Here is a 12,407-nt window from a genome sequence, read left to right as displayed (position 1 = left end):
TAATATGGGTAGATAGTGACTCCCCCACTGCCCTGGGCAGCCTGTTCCAGTGTCTGACTACACTTTCAGTGAAGAAATTTTCCCTAATATCCAATCTAAACTTCTCCTGGCACAACTTGTAGCTGTTTTCTCTTGTTCCTGTCAGCAAGAGAAGAGTCCAACCCCTACCTGGCTGCACTCTCCTGTCAGGGAGTTGTAGGAGCAAGAAGGCCCCCCACAAACCTCCTTTTCTCCAGGCTGAGCCCCTCAGCTTCCTTAGCCACTTCTCATCAGACTTGTGCTTCAGGCCCTTCCTTTAGCTCCCTTACCCTTCTCCGGACATGCTCCAGCCACTCAATATCTTTCTCGTCTTTCTTGTCTGGAAGGGCCCAGTACTGACCCCAAGATTGGGCATAAGCACTCTCGCTCTCATTCAATCCAGGACAACATACATTTGCAGCCTAAATCTAAGTTAACTACTAACTTAATTGCTGACATGCAAGGAAGCAGCATGTGTGACTTACCAGTATAAATGTCTATTCTCGTGGCATCTGCATCTCTACAAAGAAATAAAACCACAGTTGATATCCAAACGTTAAACAGAAACGAAGCTAAAAATCCAGGCATACATAAGCATTTCCAAAATAACTGGCTGTACAGATCAAGTCCACAGAGGCCCCATAGTCATCAATGACAGAAAACATTGTCCTACATTTTGTCTATTTGAACCTAAACTCCAGCATAAGACATTGCTAGCACACAAACAGTTCTGGTGACAGGAAGTACCACTGGCATTCTAATAAAAGTCATTCTGGGGCTGGGAATCAAATGAGTACACACTTCTGAGCTCCCTCCTGTACAAAACAAACAACACCTATAGTTTTTCTGTCGAGCTGTCTACAAAAGGTTTATTAACTCCACATAAAGCTTCATTCCAATACATTCAAGATTGTTACAGGAAACTGTGATTACAAGATCACTGAAGTGAGACCCTTCACACACTGCATCCTCCTCTGTATTTGAAAGTACAGCATGTACAGCACTACTGCCCTCTTCCCAAACCAACCTTTGCCGACTAGAGACGTGGCGCTATAGAGCTGTAACAAAACCCCACTTGACAAATGCCATAGCCACTTTGTTTCAATTTTGTTCCTCCAGCCCAGCCTAGCTACTTCTTCCCAGAAGACAACCTCTCCACAGCCAGAGGGGAATCAAGAGGTGAAGGAAAAACCACCCCCAAAGACCCTACTTTTCCTTACCTTGTTGCAACCCTGAACACAGCACCAGCTCACATGCATGCACACACACACACAGAGCTGATTCCCTAAATAGAAGCTTTCCAACTCAAAAATGCCCCAGTTTCAGCTCCTTACATCACAAAATACACACTGTGACAAATCACATTTGAGAGAAAACAATCCCAAAATACTTCCATAGTGCTTCATGACAGTACTTCCTCTAGCTCAAGACAAAAGCACACAAGACTTGGGAGGCTGCTATAGCAGGGACTCCCCCACACAGAGGTGAGACAGGTGACCCAACACCTGCAATTTCCAAAGACCATATCTCCTGAAGTGTCAAAATTCCTTCAGCAGTTCTTGCTCTACTTTTCAGCATCCCGCTTCTGATTTGATTTTCATTGTCATGTTTGATACTATGATTTTTAGATATCAGAAGAGTCACAGCTCCTGTAATACTTATTTTAGCAATTTCTTTACACAAAAAGGCAGTTTTTTCTTCAAATCTGTCTTGTGTCTGCTATCAATTTCCTTTCCAATACGAGTTGTTCCAGGATTTATTCAAACCTGTCTTTCCAGGAATATTTTTTTAAGGGGTTGATGTGGCAATGTAAGAGAAGCAAGTGAAATACTCATACTTAATATTGCAGCAATGTCTTCTATTTTCTTGTAAAGTCTACTAGAAGTGAAAATTGCTTAAGATCAACTAATACGTAGGTGAATTAAATCTTAACCAAAGTTATCTTGGGAATTAGACAGTCTCAGGTACATACCTGGCATTATCTACAAGTTCAGCAAGGGCACCAAACAAGAACTCATGGGTAGTTCTGCAATGAAACAGAAATCAGCAGAGTTACACCAACACTTAAAAAAGAGAGACCTTTAAATAAACGAGAATCTCAACTATATTTTAAACAAATCCAGTCAAATGGGTACAATACTATGGTTTGGCTGACAGCAGACTAAGAACGAGTGATTTACTGTCTGCCAGAGGCAGCCATGCAGCAGCCAGTCTGCACCAAATTGCAGCTCACTATGGTCTAAAATATATCGCAGCTACACAGATATGGTAAGAGAACATGATGATCCAATGAACCAGCCTATGACCTAGTCAACAGTTCATGGAAGTCCTTATACAGTACAATGACAGGTCTTTTCACAGCAACTAAATACTGCCTATAAGTAAATATGGCCAGATGAGGATTGTCATAGAATCACAGAACAGTGTGAGTTGGAAGGGACCTTAAAGCTAATTTATTTCCAATTCTCCTGTCATGGGTAGAAACACCTTGCTCCAAGCCCTGTCCAATCTGGCCTTGAATACTTCCAGGGATGTGGTAGCCACAGCCGCTCTGGGCAAAAAGACATGAACAACATTATGAACAAGCACAGTCCCTGCACACAGTCCCATTGCAGAAGTTATTTGTGACAGAAAAATGCTTCCAGATCCTGGTTAACATCCAGCAGGTACAACTGCTACTAATCCAGAGAAAGAGTCTTCTGACACCACTGTACCATATCACCTTCTCAACTTAACACTAAAATAATGAACCCAGCTACGACTTCAGCACAATCTCAAGAGATACGTTTAGTTTCCAGCCTCTTAACTGCCACCTCTTTTAAGCAGTTCCCATTTGGAAGCCATTAGTTATATGCCTCAACATTGAAAGAATATAGACAGTGAGGAAAACATAAGCAGCTAATAAAAATCATTATAATACATTGTCTGTTGACATAAATGCCGTATCTCCACTTCATGCCCAAGCTGGCAACCTAACTTCAAAATCTAACAATTTTTCAAACATAGATGAGCCACATCCACCATAAGGTTAATAGCAAAGACATGGAGAAACAGTTGATGGGATTTGTTACTCCTCTAGGTTGTTCAATGAAGAGACCAAGACCTCAGAAACCAGTTTTATCAACATGTTTCAGTTTGCACAAAACCCTCACATACAGCCAACGGGTGACCAAAAAGATATTTTTTCATATTTTCAGCCTTCCAAGAACAGACACATAGGTACTTCCCACACATAAAATATATAGCTGTCCACATTGTTAATAACCATAAAACAAGCTTTCATATTCATCTTCAGGGTGATCACACTGAACCCATCAACACAGCTCCAGTTAGAAGAAAACACATCAGGCTTTAAAGTTACCACTAAAACCATGGGAACAGAGATTTCCATATCTCCACTCTCCTGTAGAGACAAAACCAATGGGAACAGTGTGTGGAAGACTATCTACCCAATCAGAAAGCTTCCACAGAAATACAATCTTGGTGTTCCTTCCTTTGAACAAGATTTCCTGCTGTCCTGGTTTCAGCAGGGATAGAGTTAATTTTCTTCTCAGCAGGTGTTAGAGTTGTGATTGGATTTAGTGTGAGAATAATGTTGATAACACACCGATGTCTGGTGCCAAGTCACGCATACCTAAGTCAAGGACTTTTCAGAGTCCTGCACTAGTCAGCTCTACAAGAAGCTGGAGGGGAGCATGGTCAGGGGAATATTCTGTACCACAGAATGTTCTGTTCAGTCTACAAACCGGGGGAGCTGGCCAAGAGGGGTCAATCACTCTTGGGGGACAGGTGGGGCATGGGTCAGTAGGTGCTGAGCAATTGTATTGAGCATCAATTGACTTTTTGGGTTTATTCCTCTCTCTCTTTTTCCTGTTATTATAATAGTATATTTCTTCACTCCAGTATTTGAAATGTTCTTATCTCAGCCCATGGGTATTAGTCTTGTACCATTCACCTCCCCATTCCACTGGTGAGGTAAGTGAGCAGATATATAAGATGATTGGAGATTTCAAGTGTTCTCTTGAGTTTACTAGTGTCTATTCAGTTCCACAGGTCAACATCACAGAAGTTTATTTAGGAAGTAACCCATAAGCAAATGGATGCTTTAGCACTAGTAACTATGCTTTATGAGCACCTTTTACTCCACAATTTTAGGAATACTTCAAAGCAAAGATGCAAATAAGATACAAATAAGGATTTCCAAATAAAGATGATGGAACGAAATAACTGATAGCATAGCTACAGATGATAAGAAAGGCAAAACAAAATATCTCCACATATCTCGACACTACTGATCTCGACCATCTCCCAAAACTGCAACCTCTTGTGCTGACACAAGCAAAGGGAAACCTTGCTGGAAACCTTGCTACAAGCCAGTGAAATTCACTCCAGCTATTTATCACTAACAGAAATTAATATATACTATAAAAGTCTTCTATTCCATTTATGAATTTGAACACACTTGTCAATATCTAACTTAAGTCAGATGAAGTGCTTTGGCCTGATTTAATCAGCTAATCTCAAACAAACCCATTGGTGGTCTTGCCTTACAGTCAAAAGTGCCTGAAATATTTCACATCCATCATGATCAACCAGTGACCATTTCTCCACCTCCTCAAAAAAGTTTGGGATTATTTTACTTGCAACACAACTTTAAAAAAACAAGACAAACTGTTGGCAAAATGAAGCCTATCAGAGCTTGCAAGTAACCTGCAAACACGGTGAGCTTATTTTAGATAGGCATCATCAGAGGCAACAACATGCATCAGAGTATCCAAAATACAACTATTACTGCCATACAATGGGTGAAACACCATACAGAAGGGAGGAAAGTAATATCAAAAACCATAGCGTCAACAACAGCTCATCTGGGTAGACAAAGACTGGCCTGGATCATCCCACAATGTGCATCTTCCATTTGAGCCAGCTCCATGCAGAACTGGAGGCTTGACAAGGAATCTAAAAGGGGAGTCCAACACTGGCAATTTATTGATATATAGGTGACAAAAGCTCACGTTAGATGGCTCTAAAACACGACCAACTTCAAACACCTCTAAAAAAAATCACTTGGAGTAATGTCCCAAGGGAAGAAAAACTTGTTTTGTGAGAAGTTCCTACAGGAATCTCTTGCTTGAACCTAGTTGGTCTTCCCTCTGCAGACAAGTACCTAATTACTAATGAGAGACTTAACACTTCACTTTTCTTCTGAAGGAGGGCACATCTGGGAAGATGTTTTATTTTGGCACATGCATCAGGAACAACAGCCATTCTCTAAGTAATGCACTCTGTTTCGGTCCAAAACAGACAAAAAGCACAAGAAGAGGGAATTTCAGGGGGGTAGGGAAATATTGTTGGTCTGTTATTACTAGTTTTCCTCAAGTCCATCATTTAGTCATCTTGAAGTCTATTTGAGTGACGTTCTTCCACTCCAACTGTATTCACCAGTTGGATAACAATTCTAGTTACACAACAACACATAAGTTGCAAGCTAAAGGCTACCTACTGCTAGAAGACAATTACAGGTCCTCAACTTTTAAAAAAATCATTAAATTATTTTATTATAAATATTCAAAATATGCAAATACAAATTGGCTGGTCTCTTACATATTTGGCATCATCTCAATGAATAACTTTGGAAGTATCTTAATGTAACAGCATTTAATTGTTAAGGAAAACCAATAGAAAGGCAAGCAGGTGACACTGGAAAGTCATAAAACAATGCGCATGTAATTTTCATGTGCTTATGCATACTGATTTTCATTCTAGGATTTAAAAGAACTTCAGCATAGAAACATAAGGGTTGAAAAAAAACCTTTAAAGGTCATCTAAAGGTCACCTCCAGCCATGGGCAGGAACACCTTCCACAAGGCCAGGTTGCTCCAAGCCCCATCCAACCTGGCCTTGGACACTCTGAGCGATGGGGCAGCCACAGCTTCTCTGGGCACCCTGTGCTAGGGCCTCCTTCACTCACACAGGGAAGAACATCTTCCTTTTATCTAGTGTGAATCTACACTCTTAGGTTAAAGCCATTGCCCTCTGTCTCATCACTATAGATCTTACTAAAAAGTCTGTCTCCACTCCGCTATTCATCAAGTAAAGCATTTGGAAAAGCACAGCGATATTTCTACTTTTAACAAATATTGCAACTGAATCGATTCATGTAGATGCTGTAGATGCTCTGGCTCCACGTGCCATCAGATATGTAAGCATTAAGCTGCTATTGGAAAGAACTGCTGCAGGTCCTCAACCTCAGGGACCTGATCAACTGTCTCCTGTAAAGCACTTCAGACTGAGTGCTCTGAGTCAGATGTATGGAAACTTTTCTGAAAGAAGGTCTTAAAAAGGAAGGGGGGAGGAAAAAAAGCATTGTTTTCTTCTGCACCCTAGCAGCCAGATGGTTGGTCTTTCACTGTAATTTAAAGAATTTCCACCTCCTTGACTATGAGAACACACTCAGCATTGAACTAGAATTTATTGAAGATGGGATGACCTTCCTCAGCAAGAGAGCAGTCCAGAGGAGACAGGAGACCAGTCTCCTCTATCAAAATCCCTATACTGGCCTTGGGTTGATTTGGAGATTGGCTCTTTTTCTTTTTTGCTTATTTTTACTGGAGGAGCAGGAGAAGTTGTTTGTTATGGGTTAGTTTGGTACTTTCTTTGTTTTTATAGTGACTTCCATTACTCCCATTGCCATTCTTCGGGAAGCATTTCACTTATGCACTGATTCCCATAACCTCAAAAGGCTCTTTGTTCATGACAGACAAGGAGCCCCAGCTTTGTCTTATCCAAGCATTGGCTTCCAGCTCTTTCCAATAATTCAGTAATGCAGGTATTACTGCACACATGCAGCACACTACAAGCAGACAGCAGCATAAGCACAATGACAACATGGAGTAGCTTTAATATACTTGAGAGCAGCAGCAACAACTCAGTCTTTAGCACAGGCTTTATCTTCTTATGAAGATGGACAGAATTCTGGAGCTTTGCAGGCAAACACAAGCTGCTGACAGAGCACTGCCATCATCTGCATGGTCTTCTTATCCATAAAAAAATATTGTCTTCTGGAGCTGGACATGAGAATTTCACAAATCAACAACAGCACCACAACATGGCTCAGTATTGTCCATCTTCAGGCACCAGATTGGTCAATCCATATACAACTGCTACCAGCCAAACTAAAGAGCAGACTCAAATGTGACTTGGAGCCAGTACTAGGTTTATTTCCCTGTTCAAAGCCCATTACTTTCCTGATTCTAAATATAAATGGATTGTAATGGTCTTCGCATACATGAAATTAGTCTTAACTGCTCTTGCATTGCTTTTGCAGATGTATCTCATTACCAACAAAACGAGACAAAAATCCTTTGAAACCAAGTTGCCCATGCTTCTGTGCTTCCTTTAGACTGCTGTAGACCACTGTGATCCTTCACATATTGAAAAGGGAAACAAAAAGATAAACCTGCACTTTATTTATTCTTCTACTGATGGATAACAGTAAGTCAACTCTTCCACAGAACATCACCAGACAACCTTAAGCCTATGATCAGCTGATCAAAATGAAGCAATGCCGAGTGTTTCCACAGAGTTCTTCCAGTTTGGGCAGAACGAGCTCTTCCATCTCTTCTATACATGCTATTACAAGGCTTAGGAGCAGCAGGCAGGTGTTGATGGGCGCCTGACCCCACTTAAGCGCTGCTCCCTGATGGTGCTTCTCATTTTCTAGACATGCGCCCACAAGAAACTCATCTTAAATAATGGCTTTGCCTCTTCTCAAGAGGTGTTATTTTGGGAGATTCATTGGCGACATGCAACAACCTGACTGGAAAAAGAGTATCATAATCCTGTTAAAAATAAACCTGCAAAACACTCAGTCACACGCAAAGCCAGATGCTGCAGAGGGATGGTGGTCAGCATGAAAGCGCATACACTGCCCTGCAGAGGTCCAGCCGTGCGGGTTTGGTTGCTCAAGGGGCCTCCCCGTTCCTCGCGGGGCCTCTTGTCCCCACACAACGGCTCTCCGTGACCGGCGGACCTGCCGGCGGTACAACAGCCGGTCCCCGGAAGGACCACGAAGCGTCCGGGCCGGGGACAGGGCCCACCGGCCCGCGTGGCTTCGGCCAGGCCTATCGCACTGCGCTGGGGCCCCAAGCAGGCCGGGTGCCGCGGGCCCGCCTTACCCCAGCTGGTACTCACGAGTTGGTGTGCAGGTATTCGAAGGTAAGCTGGGCCCGGTTCAGGCTGCTGTAATTGCCCAGGGACATGGCGGCAGTGGCCGCCATCGGGCCTGCGCCCGCGCCGCATGCACCGGCGGCCGTGTACGCCTCAAACCCAACCCGCCCCGCCCCGCCCCGCCCCGCCCCCTGCCGGTCACGGCCCCCGCCGGGTGAGCAGCCGGCGCTGCGCTTTGTTATGCCGTGCCGCGCCCCGCCGGTGCGGTGCGGTGCGGTGCGGTGCGGTGCGGTGCGGTGCGGTGCGGTGCGGTGCGGTGCGGTGCGGTGCGGTGCGGTGCGGTGCGGTGCGGTGCGGTGCGGTGCGGTGCGGGCCTGCTTTGTCTCCGCCGCGCTGGGCTCGCACCCGGCACTGCAACTGCCCCCGCGGGGCGGAGACACGCGGCTGCCCCCCATTGGCCAAGAAGAGGCACGTGATGTACGTGCCGCGGCGCGGCCAATGTGGGCTCTGCGCCGCCGCGTGACGAGCGCGCGCGGCCGGGTGGGAGCGGCAGAGGTTGGTGAGTGCGGTGCGCGTGGCCGCTCCGGGGCCCTTCGCGGGATCCTCTTTTTCCCCCGCGCTCCGTGCCGGTGGCAGCCGAGCGCCTCAGCGCCGCGGGAGCGGCCGCCGCGGCCTCCTAGGGCGGGGGAGCGGCTGTAGTGGGGCCGGGCTGCGCGGTGAGGTGGCCTGGGAGCGGGAGACCCCTCCAACCCTGGGCGAACTCGCCGGAGCCGGGGGGCTCGATTGCCGCGGTGCCGGTGATTTCTGGATGCCAGGTCGGAGTGGGTGAGGCCCGCCGGTCCCGAACGTCGGGAGCGGCTCCAGGACCCATCTGGATGGAAGGATCCCGCCGCTGATTTCTTACGGAGGCTCCGCGCGGATTTCGGCGGGTGCCGGTCCTGCTGCGCTGGTGAAGGCTCTGCGAAGTCACCGAGGAGTGACTCCTGAAAGTGCCCGTACTTACAAAAAAAAACATCAACGTAAAGGGTATATAAATTCATAAATATTCTTGCTTCGATTCTGTGCTTTTGGTTCATCTTGAAATGTGAAAGGATTGAGCTCAGGGGCTGTCTTACCTTTGTTCTGAACCGATCATTTCCCCCATCCTCCTGCAAAATGCAGCCTGAACGTGGGAACCCTGAAGGTGAAGGCCAGGAATACTTGTCTGAGCACCTAACTTGTCCGGTGGAAAAACACTCCCAATCGTTCTTCTGAAATGGACACTGAAACAGCATGGCCGTGTCTTGGATAATAGGAATCTGAACTTAATATCCAAAATCTGAAGGAATTCAGTCTGTGCAGAAATTATTGTGATGTACTTCTTCTTGAAGAATGTCCAGCAAGAATGAAGCATGTAAGACTGCAGATCTGCAGATTTAAAAAGGATAAACATTATTTGATACTTTATTTATAGGGCACTAAGGGGAAAAGGTAATGGTTTTGTTAAAAAAAAAAGAGAAGCACTTTAATTTTATCCGATCATTTTCCAACAATAGAATCTAATTCATTAGAGAAAAAAAAAAAGGCTATGGGAGTTGGGATTAATCAGCCTGAGGAAGAGAAGCATCCAGGGTGACCTTACTGCAGCCTTTCAATACCTGGGGGGACTCCAAGGGAGCTGGAGAGGGACTTTGGACAAGGGGTAATAGCTTCCCACTGTCAGAGGGCAGGGTTATTGGAATACTGAGAAGAGCTTCCATGGGAGAGTGGCGAGGCCCTGGCAGAGGGTGCCCAGAGAAACTGTGGCTGCTCCATCCCTCAAAGTGTGCAAGGCCAGGTTGGACAGGGCTTTTGAAGCAACCTGGCCTAGAAGAAGGTGTCCCTTCTACAGGGGCACCTGTAGGTGAGTATATACACCTGGCAGGAGGTATAACAAGATGAGTTTTAAGATCCTTTCCAACCCAAACCGTTCCATGATTCTGTGATTCTATGGTATCCAAGACATATGGTGAAAAGTTAAATTTAAATCTGTTACTCATGATTGGTAAATGGCTAAAACCTGGGTTTCGTATTTGAGTTGTTTGACCCCCATCCCCAGTTGTGTATGAGCCTGAGCTAACAAGTCTGCAGATTTGGCCTGAGAACTTCATTTCCCAGAACAGCATTTAGCTCTGCTTACCCTCAGTTTGGCCTGTTCAGGCCAGCAAGTTGTATCATTCCTCCTGGCATGGATTTCTCTGTGTGTTCTTGTGAGGGTATCAAAAAATCACTGTGCATGTGTGCAGCAGCTCTTTTAGGCTTTATGTCTGAAAAGCTGTACACAGCAGGACATTGAACTGCATGAAAGAATTAGGAAAATTACTGCTGAGAACTGTGATTTGGTGTGTTAGGTTTATGACAATCAGTGAGTCTATTACAGATTATAGCATCATCTGCTGTGCTCAGCTTTTATTTTGTCACATTGTAGTCAATGTCAGCAGCAGATGTTCAAAAGCAATATAAATTGTATCAGTGCAAGGGCAGGTAATTACCCAAATATGTGTTCCTGAGGAACGTGAGCCTGAACTTATGCATCATATCAACCTTGTCCTCTTACGTAGTGAGTGTCTCTGTGCCTACCAGGAACTTTGTCTCGTCATCTTACCTTCAGGGAGGAACCAATGTTTCTTTCCTGGTGTTAGAGAGGTTGGCAACATTATCTGAGTACTGCAGCTCTGTGGACAGAGCAGCTGAACACCTTCCTGCTGCTCCTATGGGATCTGACCTGTTTTGCAGATGGGCTGGTTGGTTGCCTGTCCTTTCCATCTGGCCCTTGGTAGAAGACCAGTACAATGCAGTTCTATTTCATTTGGCCAGCCCAGGCAGGAAATTGCTCATTACCATCTCACCATTTGGTGGTGATCAATTTGACAAAAGTGAAGTGAGAATTTAATTCTTACACTTTCCCTCGCTGTTCTGCAGTAGCTTTCAGACATGTTCTTGACTTCCATTCTTTGGTCTCTCTTGCCCAAGTCTTGAAAGATTTATACCTTCACTGGCTAAATGAATTAACCTTTTGCAAAGCAGCATTTAGATTACATCACAGCTCTGCCTTGGCCATGGCAGAGCCATGCTTTGATAGGAACCTCTCTGTCCATGCATGGAGACATAACAGGCTTGTTTGGCCTGTGTCCCACTGCTGCAAACTGCTGAATTTCTCAGTACTTTAGACATGAAAGTCTTCCCACTGGAAATTCATCTTTATCCTCCTTTGCGGCAGCTGTTTTTCCTTGGAAACTGTCTCCCTAAACTTTGTTTAAATTGTTCTAGATGTTTCAGTTATACTGGTTATGTATGACAGGCAACCTCCCTTTTTGTTTTTTTTTTTTTTTTCTTCTCCTACCAGCACTATTTCCCTGAGTTTCTGTTCAGTCCCAGGATCTCTGCATCTTGCAATGAGCAAAACAAGTCTGGCTGCTCAGGTATCACAGGTAGTACCCCCTCATTTTTGAAGTCTCCAGTGCAGTAGAAGGCAGCAGTTTGCTCTGGTGCACATAACTTTCCTCATAAATGACCTGTGAGTTGGTGGTTTGTCCAGCCTGTACAAGTGGAGCTTGGGGCAAACTGTACTGCTCTTCTTTAACCCTAAGGCTGAGTTTCTTATTCTGAAATAATCCCCAAGTCCCCTTGTAAAACTAGTCTTTTGGTTCCACACTGTTCAAAATCTATGTTTCTAGGCTGTGGTGTGACTTCCCATGCTGTCCCATGTGGTGTTTGCTGGATTACTTGCGTGTGGTTACTCTGGCATAGCATTTTGTTAAGCCTCTTTCCACTGGAGTCCAGGCCATAACCTGAGGTCATTGAAGAATTTATTTATGTGGCCATTGTTCTGCAAGTTGAAGGTAACTGCTTCTACACCTGTGTGGGCCTTGAGTCAACAATTGTTCTTTTTCTCCCTATATTTTAAGAAACTAGCCTGCTAAGCCAGTACTTAATGCCGGAGTCATCAAAGTGGTAAGTACTAGATTCTGCACCAGACAAGTGCCATAAATCGAGTGCAGCAAAGTGTCTTTTTCAAATGCCTGTGAGGTCTCCCAAGTTAACTGTTTGTAGCTTTATTCTGTGTTTATGTACATGAAGAAATGTAAAACTTTGCATTGTAGAAATTAGGTTTTCAGTGTCAGAGTGAAATAAGCAGGCAGTGAAAAATAAATCTGAGACATTACCAGTAATCCTCAGGTATTTACTGGTCCTGTCTTTAT

The 12,407-nt window shown here is 44.7% G+C and overlaps 1 protein-coding gene across 5 annotated transcripts in view; it reads right to left on the bottom strand.

The window, feature by feature from the left end:
- MORC2 (MORC family CW-type zinc finger 2) overlaps nucleotides 1-8,337 on the bottom strand; it is a 52,236-nt gene extending 43,899 nt beyond the window's left edge. For all 5 annotated transcript variants that reach the window (XM_053994299.1, XM_053994302.1, XM_053994300.1 and 2 more), the window contains exons 1-3: nucleotides 8,212-8,337; nucleotides 1,991-2,044; nucleotides 504-538 (exon numbers count right to left, since the gene is read on the bottom strand). In XM_053994299.1, the coding sequence (XP_053850274.1) occupies nucleotides 504-538; nucleotides 1,991-2,044; nucleotides 8,212-8,297 (175 nt within the window). In that variant the 5' untranslated portion in view covers nucleotides 8,298-8,337. The remainder of the gene's footprint in view (nucleotides 1-503; nucleotides 539-1,990; nucleotides 2,045-8,211) is intronic.
- Nucleotides 8,338-12,407: the final 4,070 nt, after the last annotated feature.

Source organism: Vidua macroura, chromosome 18 (genome assembly GCF_024509145.1).
Source record: "Vidua macroura isolate BioBank_ID:100142 chromosome 18, ASM2450914v1, whole genome shotgun sequence".
Taxonomy (NCBI): domain Eukaryota; kingdom Metazoa; phylum Chordata; class Aves; order Passeriformes; family Viduidae; genus Vidua; species Vidua macroura.
This window is presented reverse-complemented; position numbering and strand designations above follow the sequence as displayed.